The 18,605-nt window shown below is 33.2% G+C and overlaps 3 protein-coding genes across 4 annotated transcripts; 2 read left to right on the top strand and 1 right to left on the bottom strand.

The window, feature by feature from the left end:
- Window positions 1-4,949: 4,949 nt before the first annotated feature.
- On the bottom strand, window positions 4,950-8,747 carry LOC115959258 (purine permease 3-like). The gene is made up of 2 exons (XM_031077597.1): window positions 7,995-8,747; window positions 4,950-5,712 (listed from the first exon to the last, which is right to left on the bottom strand). Exons 1-2 carry the CDS (start codon window positions 8,706-8,708, stop codon window positions 5,368-5,370), a joined length of 1,059 nt encoding a protein of 352 aa, XP_030933457.1. The 5' UTR covers window positions 8,709-8,747; the 3' UTR covers window positions 4,950-5,367.
- A 5,098-nt stretch (window positions 8,748-13,845) lies between these two features.
- Window positions 13,846-18,365, top strand: LOC115959524 (protein FAR1-RELATED SEQUENCE 5-like). 2 transcript variants are annotated; one of them, XM_031077956.1, is made up of 6 exons: window positions 13,846-14,091; window positions 15,246-17,397; window positions 17,503-17,571; window positions 17,672-17,764; window positions 17,862-17,943; window positions 18,038-18,365. In XM_031077956.1, the coding sequence occupies exons 2-6, from the start codon at window positions 17,167-17,169 to the stop codon at window positions 18,043-18,045; spliced, it is 483 nt and encodes a 160-aa protein (XP_030933816.1). In that variant the 5' UTR covers window positions 13,846-14,091; window positions 15,246-17,166; the 3' UTR covers window positions 18,046-18,365. The 2 variants fall into 2 exon arrangements, with proteins under 2 accessions (XP_030933816.1, XP_030933815.1); XM_031077955.1 differs by lacking the exons at window positions 17,503-17,571; window positions 17,672-17,764; window positions 17,862-17,943; window positions 18,038-18,365 and having other exon boundaries at window positions 15,246-17,398.
- Window positions 15,250-15,927, top strand: LOC115961309 (protein FAR1-RELATED SEQUENCE 5-like). Its single transcript, XM_031080308.1, has one exon. The coding sequence runs from the start codon at window positions 15,250-15,252 to the stop codon at window positions 15,925-15,927; it is 678 nt and encodes a 225-aa protein (XP_030936168.1).
- Window positions 18,366-18,605: the final 240 nt, after the last annotated feature.

The raw sequence follows: 18,605 nt of genomic DNA, 5'->3' as shown, positions 1-18,605 counted from the left end.
TATATATAGGGTTGTTTCAAAGGGTGTGTTACGAACTTTTCTTCACAACAATTTGAACAAGTTGGTTTGATTGAAAGTGACTATATATATATATATATATGTTTAGCTAAAAAAGAGTGACTATATTTGAGGCAATAAATGTAGTGATATATCCAATTTCACAACATGTTAAAGTGATTTTTTTGTTTGTTGAGAAGAGCATGTTAAAGTGATTGATTGGTAACTCGTAAACAATTTTTGTTCACTATTTTTTATTTGGACCTATCCCTCTTTCTCTATCATTCATATTTGACCATTTCGATCTACTGTTTTTTTATTCTTTTTAAAATTAATATGGATTTAGATATGATATAATGCTTTCACTCCATCTTTAATTTTCATCAGTTGTTTGATCACGAAACTCCTAGAATTGTTGTCGAGATTATTGAGATTGAGAGAAAAGAGAGAGCAAATATAGAGCATAAATAGAATTAATGTAGAATTGGCTTGATGACCTAAGTCCACCACACACAAAAATTGAATGTATATTTTTATAATGTTTTTTTTTTTTGGGTAAAATATATTTTTTATAATGTTGAACTATATATGACAATGGAACCTAATATTATAATAAGATGGATACATCATCATTATCACGGATCTTCTTATTCTCCCCCCCCCCCCCCCCCCCTTTTTTTTTAAATTACTTTAGTGACTTGTTCTTCTTTTCTTCTCTTTTGTCTTCCTAGTTACACCATTATTCATCTCAATTGTCAACTTCCTTCGTATGGTTCGTCAGATTTTTTTGTTCCTTGATTTATTTTCTAGTTTTCTGCATCATTATATATGTTCAAATCATGTTGGTGTTAGATCAGGAAGTGTGGATGATTATCACTATCCTGTCGGGGTTGGAATCACCAATACTGACAAAGAGAAAATAAATCTAATGTTGACAATGTGTAAGGAGTAAGGAGTCCAAGTCTTTTATAGACTCCTAATGACTGTCGGTAACAATTATGTCTCCTGTTAAAAATGCATTTTATCTAAGAAACATAATCTGTCAATATAAACTATAAATGTTATAATTCAAGACACACTTCTGACCAGGCTTAGTAGGGGGTTGGGAGTTCAAGTCTCCTTAATGACTGATTTTCCACTATACTATATTTTATACCTTTATTGAGTAAAATTTATGTAAATTGATAGGCCACAAATTGAATGATCTCGTGTGATAGAAATTAATTAATTAATTAGCCAAGTTATTAATTAATCAATTTATCATACAAACGTAGCACAAACAAATCTCTAATAAACTAATAATGCAGCGAAAAATAAATAACACGGTGATTTGTTTACGAATGGAAAAAACCTAACGGCAAAAATTCCACCGAGTGATTTTCAGGTCACCACTCCCGAAACTCCACTATTATCACAATAAGCGGTTACAAGTAAAGGAATCCCAAGTACCTTACCAACCTACAATTGAATCCTTACCCCAATACCCAATTGGACTTGTTCTATAGTAACAATTCCCCTTTCAGATGCACGACTCCCAAGTACGCGACTAACCAATTGCATGGATCCCAGTACGCGACTTCAATTACCAACTAAGAAGGCTGTTGGTTGCAAAGTTCTTCAGTTCATACACACAATGAAGATCAAGAAGATGCTTGGTCACAAAACCCTTCGGTGCATATACACAACAACTTCTTCAAGAGAAAGAGATGAACTAGGGTAAGAACTTCGTCTCCGGTCACAATTTGCTTGAACAGAATTTGCTCAAAACTTGTGCAACCTATGAACTGTTTGATGGCTCTTAAAACAATCACTTTATTTGTCTAGGGTTAGGAGAAAAGAAAGCCCAGAGACACATTCACGGATCCCAAGAAAATCATATTTGAATTCTGAAAATCTTAAATCTCGACAGATAGAAGGTGTCGAGCGGCTGTCGAGAAGGTGTCGAGTACACCGAACTTTGAACAGCTTTCTTAAGTTCGATAGATGCAGCTATCGAACCAGCTGTCGAGTTTTAATGAATTTGCACTATCAACTTGTTTTCTTGAACAGACTTGAAGGTTTCAATACTTGATCTTGAAACATGGTTTCTTGAAGTATTTAAACACATCCTAAATCTACCTAAATACAAGTACAATGCGTTTTGTTAAAGGATAAGCCAATTACATAAAATCATGACATATGTTCTTAATCTGAAACACATATGTCCTAACATAAATATGAGACGACCAAGTTCTAAAGTGACCACCAAGACCCTTCTAGCTTAATTGACTTCATGCACAAAGTACTTAAGGGTTTAAGAGAAATGAAAGAGTTTGAAATATGGGGTTAACAATAAATTGTAACTATCTAAAAGAAAAAGTTCAAAAGTGACCAAACAAACTTAGAACGCCACCTTAGGACAAAGTAAAAAATATTGATAAATTTCTTACAATTGACAGGTGTAAAATTTTACCTTTTGAATTGGACTTTCTTATTACAACTTTGGTTATTCTTTTTGCGAGACTTCTAGCTTGAAATCATTTGCAAAAATAAAAATGGATTCCATCACTAGAGCTTTTTGGTAGGTTCATGATCCTGGTGTGAGAAAACTTCATCTTTTGAATTGGGATACAATATGCAAGTCTAAGAGGGAGGGAGGGATGAGAAGGGGGGGGGGGGGGGTTGGTGGCTTGAACTTAAAAAATTCAGTATTGTCAACTAAGCCATGCTTGCAAAACAATACTCGAGAATCATCCATATATAACCCAAGCTCATTGCTAGCTAAGACCTTCAAAGCAAAATATATCCCTAGAACTGCAATTCAAGACTGTGAACCCAAACCACATCATTCTTGGATTTGGAGAAAATATCATCAAAGTGAGCATACTTCATTTTTGGAAACTTGACTTTAAAGGCTTGATCTAAGTCATCAAAATAGTAATTTAGCAAGATTTGGGAAAGAAACCCAAATGCGCAGTCGTTTTCAATAAGGGGTGCCTGAACCTAGGTGCCTATAATGGCACCTCGACCACAAGGCGGCTAGGCTTGGCTTGTTCCTTCTGTAGCTCTTGATGGCTTTTCACTCGGGCACTTAATTGAGGGTGCCCTTCTCTGCGCTCACCTGCCCCTTGCTGCAATCAAACTCAAGGAAAGCCTTTTGACAACCTTACTAATAGAAAGGGGAAAGATGCACTCAATCCGTTGCTTGTTGCTCCAACTTAGGAGTAGGGGCTCAACGAGCCTTGGGCGTTGCACGAAACCAAACTGCCCCCCCACCCAATCAAGTACTAGTTGCCGAGTAGATAGAACAGATTTGGACGCAGCTCTTACTCCACGGCGATATGCAACGAAGTTCAGTTCATGAGACCGCGGCGGAGTGGAGCAGCCACCACATTAGCAGCGCTTGGGATGATTTTAGGCGCGGCATACATTAGTAAGAAAAACTCTTTATTAGGGAATTAGAGATGGCTAGTTGGAAAAGGTTTTGACATTCCTCTCAATCATTTCTCATGGTTGCGTGGCTCATTACGGCCTCCCAATGGGGGCAACTTTTATTTAGGTACTGTTACTAATCTCATCAATAACAACACTAAAGCCTGGAAGCCCGGACTTAATTAGGCAAGTTTATCCCTAAACTAGCAAAGAGGTGCTTAAATATCCCCACCAAAGACTGATAATGGCACTGACAGATTACTGAAGAGGCATTCATCCACTGGTGAATAGCAAGTTTAGAAAGCGTATGATCTGTTAATGCGAGACATTTTCAATCATTCCATCCATGAGCAAAGAGAACCATTATTCCTAAGAATGTAAGTGAAATGTCATTTGAAAAATCAAAGTCCCTATTAAGATTATTACTTTTATTTGGAAACTTCTTCATAATAGTCTGCTAGTAAAGTTCATTTTAAATAGGAGGGGAATTCCTACCAGCAACACATGCCCCTTATGTCATGAAAAGAAGGAATCCATATCTCATCTCTTCCTATATTGTCCATTTGCAAGAGCAATTTGGCATGGATCAAACCTCTCAATCCATACCTCGGAGTTAAATCAAATAACAGCCAACCAATAGCTATCTGCTTGCATTTTGAGAAGAGATCTAGTGGACCCTGAGAAGAATATATATCTTCAATCTCGTTTCACTACCCTATGGACTTTGTGGAACCATAGAAACCAGGTGGTTCATGAAGAGATAACACCAAATCCTATGAATGTTGTATTCATCTCTCAATCTTTTATTTGCAGGTATTAGGAGGCTTTTGACAAAGAACAACCTTCTTCCCAAGAACATCGAAAGCTCAGTCACAATTTTAGTTCCAACAGGGAATGGCAACTTATCATCAAAGTAGCAGGTTCTAGGAAAAGGAAACCCAACAATTGGGCAATATTAACTTCAATGGAGGGGCTAATAGTGCTGCACCAACTTACCCAACAATTGTCTAGAAAGCAGTAGTGGAGGCCTCAATAAAAGCTAGAGACCTTGGTTTTAAAAGAAATTGATTCCTACTAATTGCAAAAGAATAGAACAAGTTTGCAACAAGAAAAGTCAACCAAAGTGGTAGAAACAATCCATGATGACAGACCTGCAACATCTAGCACAACTTGGTTTAACCATCCACACTATTTTAGACTTAGCTTCTTTAGCTATTCGAATGCCGATATAGTATTACTGGGGTATCTCTAGTAGTTCTGTAACGATAATTTAACCTCTTCTTGTTAATGTTTTTCGTGGTATCAAGAAAAAAAAAGTTTGAGTTGGACTTGGAGGATTGCAAAATTTCATAAGGGTGATATTTGAATAGGAAAAGTAGACACAATCCATAAAACTTTTACTATTTCTACTATGAATGAGGAGAGTAGCAGTATATAAGATAATATATCTTATTTATTTATGAGAGAAACCATGATAGAATGGTATCCTACATTCCTACCAAAGTTCATGGGCTCACACTTGAAAGTAAAAAAAAAAGAACAAGAAGAATTTTGTTTCATCAAAATTGAGTAAACCAACATATTACATTTACAAACAAACAGCTTCACTGAAAACAAAGCCAACATGTAAAACAGTGCAAGCATTCATAGTGTATCTTAAATTAAAAACAGAGTATAACAATTTCCAAATACAGCACAAAGCTTTGAGATGCATTGTACATATTCTTCATCTTGATCCTATTAACCACTCTTGCTATCGCATGAATTTGCATATTAGATAAGCAAAGTAGGACATCACAAGTATCACCTTCGAAACTTTCCACATGCAAGCCAAATTTAGAGCTTTTTTCCCCGTGATATTATCGAATTCGAGTGAAGTGAAGCCATGCTTAAATACCTTCAAACTTCAAACATATCCTACTATATGTGAAAAATCAAGAAATACAACTAGTTTTGTTATCATGGATTAGGAATATCTTGAGGTACTTGTGTCTTTATCAGAATCTGCTTCTTTTTCTTGTCATCTTTTATCTCACCATAAAAATATGAAACAAATCCCCACAGAGAAAGTGCAAGAGCAACTCCTTTTTCTGCTTGAAATTTTTCTCGGAAGAAAATAACTGCTAGGATCTCTGTCATTGGGAGTAGAACCGCAATTACAATTCCAGATAGCAAAGACGAAGCACAAAAGATGATTCCCACTGCTCCCATGAAGAAACACTGCCAAATAATTGCACTCCACACTATCACCACGTAGTACTTTGTTTCCCCGAGCTCAAATGCCCTCGCTTCTCTTGGAATTGCCTACAGAATAATAGAATTTACACTGCATGAAATATTCGTAGCTACAATATTATGGAATTAACTTGTTAAAATTTCACTTGGGTTGGATTTAAACATGTTGTGATATACCATCACTGCTTCTTTACATAACATACAACCCACAGCTCTAGAAAATGTTTTATTAGGAGAATTTATTATGTTCACGTTTAGCTTAATTAGGAAATTGATCCAATTGAGCAGCTACCACTAGTTGCTTCCGTACGCAACTATAGATCCATTTTTCATACATGATGCAACTTCGCAACCCTTCACATCAGACCGTCTTGCGCTTATAAAAGGTAATTTTTATACTTTCAATGATGAGTTTTTCAATATTACTAATAAATTTTTTTTAATTACTTAATTCCATATATAAAATTTAAAATTTTATTGAATAAAAGTGACATTTGTTTACATAAATTAGGGAAAATTACACTTTACCCCCTAAGTTATACTCTTTTTTACACTTGCACATCTAAATTATGAAAATGCACACTTTATCCTCCTAAACTATTTCTCAGGTAATACTTGTCCCCCTAAACTATGTGCATTTTCATAGCATAAGGGAGGTAAGTGTAGAAGGATGTATAATTTAGAAGGGTAAAGTGTGTATTCTCATCATCTATGAGGGTAAGTGTAAAATGGGTCATAAATTGGAGGATAAAGTGTAATTTTTCCAATAATTTAAATAGGTTCGTATCAAAACTGGTCAACCCAATAATGATATGAGTTATTTTAGGTTGTAGGAAATACAAAAAATACAAAATTAACCCATTTTTTAATCAATTTGCATCGAGCCAAATCACTGTGACATAAATTTATTAGACTAAACATTAAATAGCAAAAAAAAAAAAATCATGTCATGTTTATATTGGTGGATTAAGCTAAATATTGTCACACTTTACGAAGAAATTTGAATATGAAATGATTTTTTTCCCTTTATTCAATGGTGACAATCAATTGATCACACATATCAAGAACAACACTATCATAATAAAACTCACAATTTTGCAACAATTTGTACAAATGACAAGTTGTGAGTGATGGAGTAGTAAACTAACCACTTTTATTCAACTACGTACAACTCACCACATAGACAAGTTGTAACAAAAACTACAAGTTTTATGGGCAAAATTTAAGTACAATACTTAGATAATGTTCTTTAGGTTTTCCTCTTAAAATTCAACCATGTCACTATACTTAATTAAAAATACACTTCCTTCTCATAAGAAAAAAAAATTACATAACTGAATTTTAAGAATAGAGTTTAAAGATCAACACCTAAATTTTGTTTGGGTTTATTTTGACACAAGTATTATTCTACTTTAGACTTTCTAACCTTGGGGGGCGCTGAGGTGATTTCCATATTTGGGGAACTCATTGAATTGATGTGATATAAACATCTTGACCCATCAAACACCTCTAAAGGACTTGTAAAACACAAAATTTCAACAATGTTTTAATATTGGAAAAAGTCAAAAAGTAGTGATTGGAGTTTGTGTAGAAATTTTTTTTTAATGATTTTAGTCAGGGTATATATAAGTAAAATTAATTTTTAATCATTGTAAATTGAAATATTATTGTCATTTAAAAAAATTAACTCCTTGAAGCCATATGACAAGCGTATAAAACAATTTTTGTTAAAAAAAAGGTATTAGACAATTTTTGTTATTATTATTTTATTTATTTCTTCGATGGATATATATATATATACACACGTGAAATGACTACTTAATTATATATATATATATATTTTTTTTTGCTGAAGTGTGATGAATACTTAATTATTATGCCAAAGAAAGTTCTGACATAATCCAACGTTAAAAATATAGAAAATTAACTTCTCCTATACTTTAAGAAAAGAAGAAAAAAAACAAAACCCCTTCTCCCATTCTCAAAAATATATTGGTCAACGAAAATAATTAGGCCAGCGATATTAGAGAGGCCAAAGATGGGCTGGCCGAGACACTAACATATACCAGAAGAATTTGGATTTCACAAGCCGTAAATTAAACTCATGGTTTATACTATTTAATAGATTTTTATTTCAACTTTTTACTTAAAACGTAATATATTATAATACATCTAATAATATTTTTATAAACTTTAAATTAAATTCGATTTTCAGATAGATAGTAATATTGATTTGGTATGGTTATATTTAATTTTTAATATAAATTATCAGTTATTCTAAAACTTTAAACTAAATTTTAAACTATTAAAAAATGTAAATTCCATTATTTAACTATAATTATATCACATACCTGGAAGTCTTTGTTAATCAGCATCCCTATGGTGCAAAAAAGAGTTGCAAACAAACTCATCACCATCTGAATCTCCATCACCAATGAATAAGTGATGGCCTGCTTGGCCTTCTTGTAGGTCAATTCCACCAACGGCAACACAAACCCATATAGTGCCGAAGCACCTAGTGTCATGAAGAACCCAGCAAAGTACTCCTTATTAGATTCACCATTAGGACGATCATTGCTCGTATGTAAAGCCAAAACACCAGCTCCAATGGTGAGCAAAACCACTGCGTTGATGGAATAGGAAGTGAACTTTTGCTTCACTAAAAGGAAAGCAAAGGCAGCGGTGAAAGCAAGCTGTGAGGCAATGATTAAAGAAGAAGTTGAGACGGGAAGGCGAGCCACGCCATACGCGTAGAGATAGTCATCAAGGCCTGTGATGATTCCTATAACTGCGGAGGCAATGAGCAAAGGTGGTTTCATGAAGAAGAGCTTGGTGGTTGTGCCTTGTTTGGCTCGGCGGTTTAAGTATGTGATTATGAGAGGGAAGAGAATGATAGGCCAGCCACCAGTTTCAAGCCAACTTGAGAACCAAACTCTTTTTCCGCCATGGATGAAGTAAAGTCGCATTATTAGAGGGCCGCCACAATTGCCTATAGATAATAGGATGCAGCTTAGTATGAGAAAAACTTTGTTCATGGCGGGGTTTCCTTGAGCTTCCAGTTCCATGATTGTAGAGCTCTCTTTCTCGTTCTCTGTGTCCGTGTTTCTCACTTTCTCTTATCTCTATCTATGATAATATATAATAAAGTAGGGGTGAAAAAGGAGACAAAAGAAAGGTCAAGAATCAAGATATTTTATTGAGGAGGTATGAATGGATTTTAAAGGGCCTTTATATTGGAATATTTGAGTATTTATTTTTGGATCCGTTAGCATTTGTTAACGATTATTTTTTTTAAAAAAAAAATTGATACGATTTTAATTGGAAAATATAAAAAGTTATAACAAAGTTTACATAAAAATTTCTAAAATTATTTATTAAACTAATGTCTTTATAAGGAAATTTGTTCACTTTTTTTTATTATTATAAATTTTGAATAAAACTTAGGTACAGTTCTTAAATGCTGTTTCTTAGATTTTTCTTTTAAAATTCTACCATGTAGATTTTTTCTAATGAGTAATATTACAGATATAAACTATTTTACAATATTTTACAAATTGCTGATGTGGTTTTAGTATTTTTCAAATAATTATTGTAAGTAAAAATATGATATTAGTGATGGGCCCATATTAGAACTAGTAAGAATTTACGCCACATCAGTAGTTTGTAAAAATGTTGTAAAATAGTTTGTGTCTATAACATTACTCTTTTTTAATAGGATGGAAGTGTATATTTTAGTTAAGTAGCCGCATAACTGAATCTTAAGAAGAGAATCTAAGATACTGTAACTAAGTTTTGTCTTTTATTATTTATATATAGGGTTGTTTCAAAGTGTGTGTTACCGACCTTTAATTCGACCACAATTTGAACAAGTTGGTTTGATTGAAAGTGACTATATATATATATATATATATGTTTAGCTAAAAAAGAGTGACTATATATGAGGCAATAAATGCAGTGATACATCCAATTTCATAACATGTTAAAGTGATTTTTTTTGTTTGTTGAGAAGAACATGTTAAAGCGATTGATTAATAACTCATCAACAAGTTCTGTTCACTATTTTTTATTTGGACCTATCCCTCTTTCTCTATTATTCATATTTGACATTTTCAATCTGCTAACTTTCATATATATGATGTTAAGAACATATAGAATATATAATCTAATGGTGAGATTTTTAAAATATAAATTCAATAACAAATTATTGGATTGTGTAATATCGCTTAGAATTACACAATTTATAACTTGAATTTAAGCTCTCTCTCTCTCTCTCTCTCTCTCTCTCTATATATATATATATATATATATATAGTGAACTTAGGTATGTGCGGAGTAGTTTTGATATATCTAACATGATGGTGATTTGTACAGTTATCCACGACTTAAGTACAAAAAGAAACGGCTATGATGTGTGGCTAACAACAATTCAAGATTCCGTTGGGGCTTCTTTCTTTTAGGTGATTGCTTGTCGTCCTACTAAAGCAATATTGTGGTCGATTCTTGGGATATTATTATTATTATTATTTTTTTATGGGATTCTTGGGATATTATTGGTTGTTTGTGCTAACTAGAAAAGCTTTCGGAAAGTTAAAATAATAATCATAATGCTAGGTCCCTGTCATTATTTACCATTAGGAACTTTTTTCCATTTCTGATTGATTTTTTAATATATCCGTAACATTACCTTTTCTCTCTCTCTCTCTCTCTCTCTCTCTCTCTCTCTCTCTCTCTCTATATATATATATATATATATATTACCTTTTATTCTTTTTAAATTTAAATGGATTTGGATATGATAGAATCATAGAATGCTTTCACTCTATCTTTAATTCCCATCAAATGTTTGATCATGAAACTCCTAGAATTGTTGCTGAGATTATTGAGATTAAGAAAAGCGAGAGCAATTATAGAGCTTAAATAGAATTAATGTAGAATCGGCTTGATGACCTAATTCCACAACACACAAAAATTGAGTGTATATTTTTATAATGTTTTTTTTTGGTAAAATATATTTTTATAAGGTTTTTTTCTTCTTCTTTTGATAGGTATATTTTTATAAGGTTGAACTATATATGACAATGGAACCTACTATTATAATGAGATGGGTACATCATCATTATCACGGATCTTCTTGTTCTTTTCCCTTTAAAAAAAAAATAAAAAAATTTACTTTAGTGACTTGTTCTTCTTTTCTTCTCTTTTGTCTTCCTAGTTACACCATTATTCATCTCAATTGTCAACTTCCTTCGTATATGGTCCGTCAGATTTTCTGTTCCTTGTTTTAGTTTCTAGTTTTCTGCATCATTACATATGTTCAAATCATGTTGGAGTTGGATCAAGAAGTGTGGATGATTATCATTATCCTGTCGGGTTGGGAATCACCAATACTTGACAAAGAGAAAATAAATCTAATGTTGACAGTGTGTAAGGACTAAGAAGTCCAAGTATTTATAGACTTCTAATGACTGTCAGTAACAATTATGTTTCTTCTCTTAAAAATGCATCTTATCTAAGAAATATTACCTGTCAATATATATTAAGGGAAATTACACTTTACCACCTTAAACTATACTCCGGATTACACTTTGCATCCTAAACTATTCGAATGCACACTTTGCACCCTAAACTATTATATTTGTTACACTTTACACCCCGATGTTAATTTTATTGTTATGTTGGATGGAAATCTTGAGTACATGACTTGCACATGTGTATTGCTTAAGTGGCACAAAGTCAAAAGACCAAAACCCCCTCTTTCCAATTAATTAAAAACAAAAAGTTATTTCTTTATTTTTTTACCCAACTCTCTCTTTCCCTCTCTTGTGCGTGCGTAGCAACTCCTCTTCCCAAATCAAATCATCAATGGCACCACTACTGCTCCACTAGGACCACCACTGCAACGAATGGCCAACTTGACCTCTTGAATATAAATGGTTAAATGGTCTTTACAAGAGCCACTGAACATGTCCCTGAGGGAAAGTGAAAAACAACCTTTTCCTTAGTAGTTAATATGTGGCTTTGCCAATTCCACGAGGCTGCCAATTTTATGGCACTGGATCTTTAATTAATATTAACTTGTAAGCCATATATCAGCTTTTTGATAGCCACTTACTGCAAAAAGGAGTGCAGACTTACCTTGAACTTAATTATAATATTCAATGGAAAGACATAATTTCAAATGCTCACTTGATGGTGGAGTGGTGGTGGTGCCATTGATAATTTTGTTTTGGGGATTTAGGGTTTCACAAATTTTGATTGGAGAGAGAGAGAGAGAGCTAGGTAAAAAATAAAGAAATAAAATTTTGTTTTTAATTAATTGGAAAGAGGGGTTTTTGGTCTTTTGACTTTGTGCCACTTAAGTAATACACATGTGCAAGTCATGTGCTCAAGATTTCCATCCAACATAACAGTAAAATTAACGTCGGGGTGCAAAGTGTAACAAATATAATAGTTTAGGGTGCAAAATGTGCATTCGAATAGTTTAGGGTGCAAAGTGTAATCTAGGGTATAGTTTAGGGTGGTAAAGTGTAATTTTCCCTATATATTAAAGAGATGGATTCAAGTTACACCTGGTGTAACTCTAAAGTGTTACACCTTTTTTAAACCATTGGATTTAAGTAGATCCAACGGTTAAAAAAATGCACTCATTAATGTTGATATTCTGATAAGGATCTCATTTATTATCCTTATTTATAACATTCCATATTTGTCTCTAATACCAAAAGTAGGTATATTTTTCACTCTGCTCTCTCTTTCTCATCCACTACATGTTTCTCTCTCCTCCATTGCTCTTCCACCTCCATTTTTATAAGGTTCCACCTCCACCACCACATAGAATCTGATACAAAAAATCTATGTATCACTGAATAGATAAATTTCTTAATTAATCTCACCATTTCCACCTTGTCAAGAAACTCAGTCTCATATAATATATTGACCGTTGGATCTACCTACGATTATAATATTGAAGACTCCAAGTCGGTCAAATATTCCTATTATTCCGTCTTCGAAAAGATGAACTGAACAAAATATATATAGTGATTACTATCGGAGATAATGCTGCACTTTTGTACATTGTATACAATACTCACTTTATAAGCTTCACCGTTTCTTGCGGAGTACATGTAATTTAATAAGAATGAAGTCAAAATTAACTCAAAAGTAGAAATTAAGAATTAGATCTAGGTGGTGGTTGTGGTTCTAAAGAATCTACGCCCTGTCAATTTAAATGTAATCGATCAAACAGCAACAGTTCACCCAAAACCATCAAAATTTTTATTTTAATGAATAAATTCAACCATTACAAATATTATATTCAATAGAAAAATACATATCCAAGGCTTTATGCCTAGCACGAAATATATAAAATTGATATATAATTCATTTAATTGAGGCAGAAATTATAATCCTTCTCGCCGAATTTTGTGTATTCCTTTGGATTCTAATTCTAAGAAACTTCTTGGCTCTTGCCTGTGATCAATCATCACTTTTCATATGAAGTGAATTGATCTTCATTATAAAATGTGTCTGAAAACGAAAAGTACCCTTAAGAAACAGTAAATAGACACTCTTAAATAATTGTTCTCACGAAGATAAAATGTGTGTCTATAGTTGTTCTCAGATTTTGAAGTTTTTTTTAAAGTTCCATTATTTTTTTTATTTTAAGGAGCAAATTGAAAGTCATTTAACTCTTGTTATGGGTAGTTTTGTGAAATCAATGAAAATGAGATTATTTTTCAATTTTTTTGTTAGATTTTGTTGAAGAAAATATTATATGGTGGAAAACAATAAATAAGGAGAGAGAGGGAATGCTAGTATTAATTAAGTAATAAGATGGAAAGCAATAGCATTTAATAGTGTTTTTTTAACCGTTAGATCTCTTATAAATCTATGGTGTAAAAAAGGTGTAAGTTTATAAGAGTTACACTAGGTGTAACTTGGGATTCAGATCTTCTAGAGTTCCTAGGGTACTCTACCAGGTAAATTTCTTTAAATCCTCACCTCTCATTTAAAATTAATGGTTTAAGATGCTGCCACATCAACATTCCACTAACTTACTCTTTTTTACTCTTTTAAAAACACAAAAAAGGGAATAACTTTAAAAAGCAGCCGTGATCTTTTAACGTTAGCAAACGGTTCCAACATTTTTTTTTTTTTTTCTCTTTGGATGGAAACGGATCCAGCTTTTTTTTTTCTTTTTTCTTTTTTGGATGGAACAAACCTCAAACCCGGGAAATTCATCATCCCAAAAATTACTCCCGCCATTTTCCCATCTGAATCCAAAAGACAATCCTAGGCAAGAAGAAACCAGACTTTCTTTTACATCTGAAGCCGTGATCTCCTACAGCCTTGAAATTTTTAGTTCTTTCAATCACAAATGATGGATCCACCCAGCTCAATCCCTTCAAGCCGTCCATGGATGACCATTGAAAGCCCAATGGAGGCCAGGTATATTAGCTATCTTACTCTCTCTCTATCCTCTGTTCTCTGTTTATTGTCTACTGAGGATTAGTTTCTTCCTTTCTCTTTCTTTTTTTTTTCTTTTTTTTTTTTCGTTTTTTTGTTTCTTTATTTCATACCTATGGTTGATATTAGATTTTTATTGTTTTGCAATTTCACTACTGCAAAACTGTTTAATGATTGCTCATGAAGGGCTGTGTTTTTTTGGGGCTATATCCTCTGCCTGCAAGGTGTTTGATAAATGTTCAAGATAAATTTTGACAATTGGGACCCCTTTAGATACTATACTGTCAGGGCCCACACACAAGCTTGGTTGTGCATGTGTTTCAATATTTAATTCTGGCAATGTTAAATTTACAAAATATAGGAGATAGATAATGATAAGGCAGGAATGAAACGTACCTCATCCTTTTCTATTGTTGCATCGGCAATTGTTTGCACGTCCTCATGCACATCAAAGTGGAAAAGCTGCACAGAACCCCCCCAAAAAATGATAAATAAGTCACCCCAATCAAATACAAACTATAAACCATCTAATAAGAGAGAGAGTTAAAGAATTGTTTAAAAAAGCCCACAGCCGCTTGTTTTAGTTATAGAGCCCAATTTCTTCGTCATCTGCAAATGAATTAAGTTTTGATATAATAAAACTTGACTAGCAACTAAAAATCCACCATCTTACAAAATCTTCTCATTTATCAGTCATATACTGCTGCATAAAACTTTATTTTTTACGTATAGATTAAAAAAAAAGGGCCATGAGTTTTTTTGCACTCTTCTTCTGCTTGTAAGCAATGTTGCGTGTGCACCACAGAAAACTTGAACTCCATTCATTTTTATTTTACTTTTTGTTGTTTTTATTGTCTTTTAGAAGCCAATATATATCTACTGGTGTAACCAATTTGCTCTGTGTTTTTGCTAGTTTTTCTAATGATTTGCAAGCTATTGGATTTGGAAATCTGCTTTGGTGCTTTTCTTTTCATGTTATTGGGTTTAGCTATTGCCATGATTGTTTCAAACTTGTCTATTTATTTTGAGTATATTAGTAATGGGACCTTGGTATATTAGTAATATTTGAATTATTCAGTTTCAGTTAAGTGGAATTGAGTTTTATTTTTTATTTTTTTTTGGTTGTATTTTTATAGGATGATGGACATTTCTTGTCAAAACAAGGATACCATAAATGATTGTACCCCAAAGGTTGGTATGGAGTTTGATACGTTAGAGGCAGCTTGGATGTTTTGGAAAAATTATGGAAAACAAATGGGGTTTAGTGTTCGAAAGCATTATACAAATAAAAGTAAGATAGATGGAGAAATAACATCGAGAAGATTTTTGTGTTCTAAAGAGGGTACTCGTAAGCCTGATAAACGAGATCATCTAACCAGTCAACCTCGACAAGAAACAAGGACTAATTGTCTAGTACGATTGGGTGTTTCATTAGTTCGTGAGACCGGAAAGTACAAGGTGTACGATTTTGTATCAGAGCACAACCATGTTCTTCATCTTGCAGCAACTACTTTCATGATGCGATCAGAACGAAAGATGTCTGATGTCCAAGCTTTTGCTATTGATTTAGCTTATGCTTCTGGAATTAAGCCTAAGGAGATACATGAGTTAATGAGTAGGGAGGCTGGTGGAAGGGCTAATCTTGGCTACATTGGAGTTGATCAAAAAAACTATCTTCGAACTAGACGACAACGAAGCTTGATATATGGTGAAGCTGGTAGTTTATTAAGGTATTTTCAACAACAATTGATTCATAATCCATCGTTCCATTATGCTGTACAGTTGGATATCGAGGAGCAAATAACTAATATATTTTAGGCTGATGCTAAAATGATAATTGATTATGCCCATTTTGGTGATGTTTTTAGTTTTGACACTACATTTGGCACAAACAAAGAATTTAGACCTTTAGCTGTGTTTATTGGTTTCAATCACCATAGAGAGATGGTGATTTTTGGGGCTGCACTTTTATACGATGAGACAGCTGAATCATTCAAATGGCTTTTTGAGAGTTTTTTAAAAGCACATGGTGGTAGAAAGCCTAAATCTATCTTTACTGATCAAGATTTAGCTATTGCAAAGGCATTAGCTGAGGTGATGCCGGAGACATGGCATGGATTATGTACTTGGCACATAATGCAAAATGGAATCAAGAAATTGGGAAATTTGATGAAGGATGGCTCATTGTTCCTCCGAGACTTTAAGGACTGCATGTATAAGTATGAGAATGAGAGTGAATTTGAAGAAGCTTGGAATAAAATGATTCAGACCTATACAATGAAGGATCTTAGTTGGTTAAATGGTATATACAAATTGAAGGAAAAATGGGCTAACTGTTACATGAAGAGGGCAGTTACATTGGGAATGCGAAGTACTCAGCTTAGTGAAAGTTTAAATGGGGATTTGAAAGATTACTTGAAATCAAATTTGAATATGGATGATTTTTTTGAGCATTTTGAGATGGTAGTAGGGCAGAAGCGGGATAAAGAGTTAGAGGCTGAGTATAATGCTAGGGAAAAATTGCCTCCTTTGTGCTTGAAGAATTCACCTTTATTGAAGCAAGCATCACAGGTGTATACCCCTACAATATTTAAAGTGTTCCAAAATGAGTATGACTATGCATCAGCTGCAATAATAAAAGATCGGAATTGTAGCCAACCAGTGCATGAATATACTGTTATGCTTCTTGAGAAAGTTAGAGAATATAAAGTATTGTGTAGTCCTATTAGTAGAACAATCTCATGTAGTTGTAGGAAGTTTGAAACATTTGGGATTTTGTGTTGTCATGCTTTGAAGGTTTTTGACATACTTGATATAAAGATAATTCCTGATGCTTACATTTTGAAGAGATGGACAAGAGAAGCAAAAAATGGGTATATCATAGATAGTATTGGGAAGGATGTCAATGGGGATGTTAACTTAAAAGTTACATAACGGTATAGAAGGTTATGTCCCAGGTTAGTTAGATTAGCCTCACGAGCTGCTGAAATCGAAGAAGCATATGCTTTGGTAGAGAGTGTTACAAAGGAATTAGAAAAGCAAGTTGAAGATATTGCCATGAAATTTTCAAGTGTGAGTCTTGATAATTCTAAAGATCAAATGTCATTGGGTGGTAGTGAAATTGTGGATCATGGAGAACCTATAAAGAATTTAGTTGAAAAGGTTAAAGGCCTCAAAAAGAAAGAAGGTTGTAAGGGTCGAAAAAGATGTAAAAGTTGGGTTGAACAACAATCAAGGAGAAAGAAAAAATCTTCAACAAAAGATACTGCTAGACAACAATTATCCAAGGTATGCTCTTGATGCAAAAAATATTGACAAATTTACATGCATTGTGTACAAACAGTTTATTTTTTTATTCTTGGTTAAACTAATTCCTTATATCTTACCATACAGGAAAACAATAACTCTTCTCTCATAAATTATAATAACTCTATCTCACTTGTGCAATGCTATTCACATAAGGTGAGCAATCTTGTGAGTTTGTAGGTAAGCAATTTTAAAGAATTTTTATTGCTAAAAATTTGAAAGTTTTAACGAGAACTATTTGTGATTTGTGATATAGGAAACTGATCAGGCACCTAATTCAATGGCATGGATGACATATGAAGGTCTCCAAGGAAATAGATGCCAAAACAATTTCATTGAATCATTAACGGTGAACTTGTTCATTCAGCTTTTTTAAGTTATTAACAAGTGGCATGTTCTTTAATGCAATGACATAGATGACACAAAATCATTATAATTTCTTGCAGGGAATGGATGTTGGGTTTGATCAAGCACAAGTTCCTTTGGGTGACACAACAAATAATTATGATGCTCACATGAATTTTCTTGGTAAATGATTAACAAATGATGGAAAGCTTTTTTTTTCTTTTTTGCCTTTACAAAGTTATCAAAAGATAACCTTGGGTTTTTGAAATATGTATAGGTGTGTGATTTTGATGTTGCCAATGCTATGGACGTTGAAGAGGAGATAGGCCTTTGTTAATGCCGCCAATGTTACATTTTTCTTTTGTTAAGATTGTCCTTGTTGTAAAAGAGAAGAGGGGATAGGCCATTGTTAATGCTGCCAATGTTCATTTTTCTTTTGTTAAGATTGTCTCTGTTGTAAAAGAGAGGAGGGGATAGACCATTGTTAATGCTGCCAATGTTACATTTTCTTTTGTTAAGATTGTCCCTTTGTAGAATAGGGGATAGGCCTTTGATATGTAGCATTTTCCCTTCTTTAAAACAATTGTACCTTGTGCAAAGTTCAAACTTCTAGATTTTAAATCAATATTATTGGCAATTTGAATGTCTAGCAATAAATTACATTATATTACATGTATAGTTTACAAGCATCTATGAAATAACAAAGTAAGATAAAACTAATAAAATTGATATTATTGCCAATAACTATTCATTACATATCGCTTTCAAAAAAAAAAAAAAAAAACTATTCATTACATATCTATAACTATTTAAACATTGGTAATATATGAAGTATTTTAGCCACT

This window comes from Quercus lobata, chromosome 9 (genome assembly GCF_001633185.2).
Source record: "Quercus lobata isolate SW786 chromosome 9, ValleyOak3.0 Primary Assembly, whole genome shotgun sequence".
NCBI classification, from domain to species: domain Eukaryota; kingdom Viridiplantae; phylum Streptophyta; class Magnoliopsida; order Fagales; family Fagaceae; genus Quercus; species Quercus lobata.
This window is presented reverse-complemented; position numbering and strand designations above follow the sequence as displayed.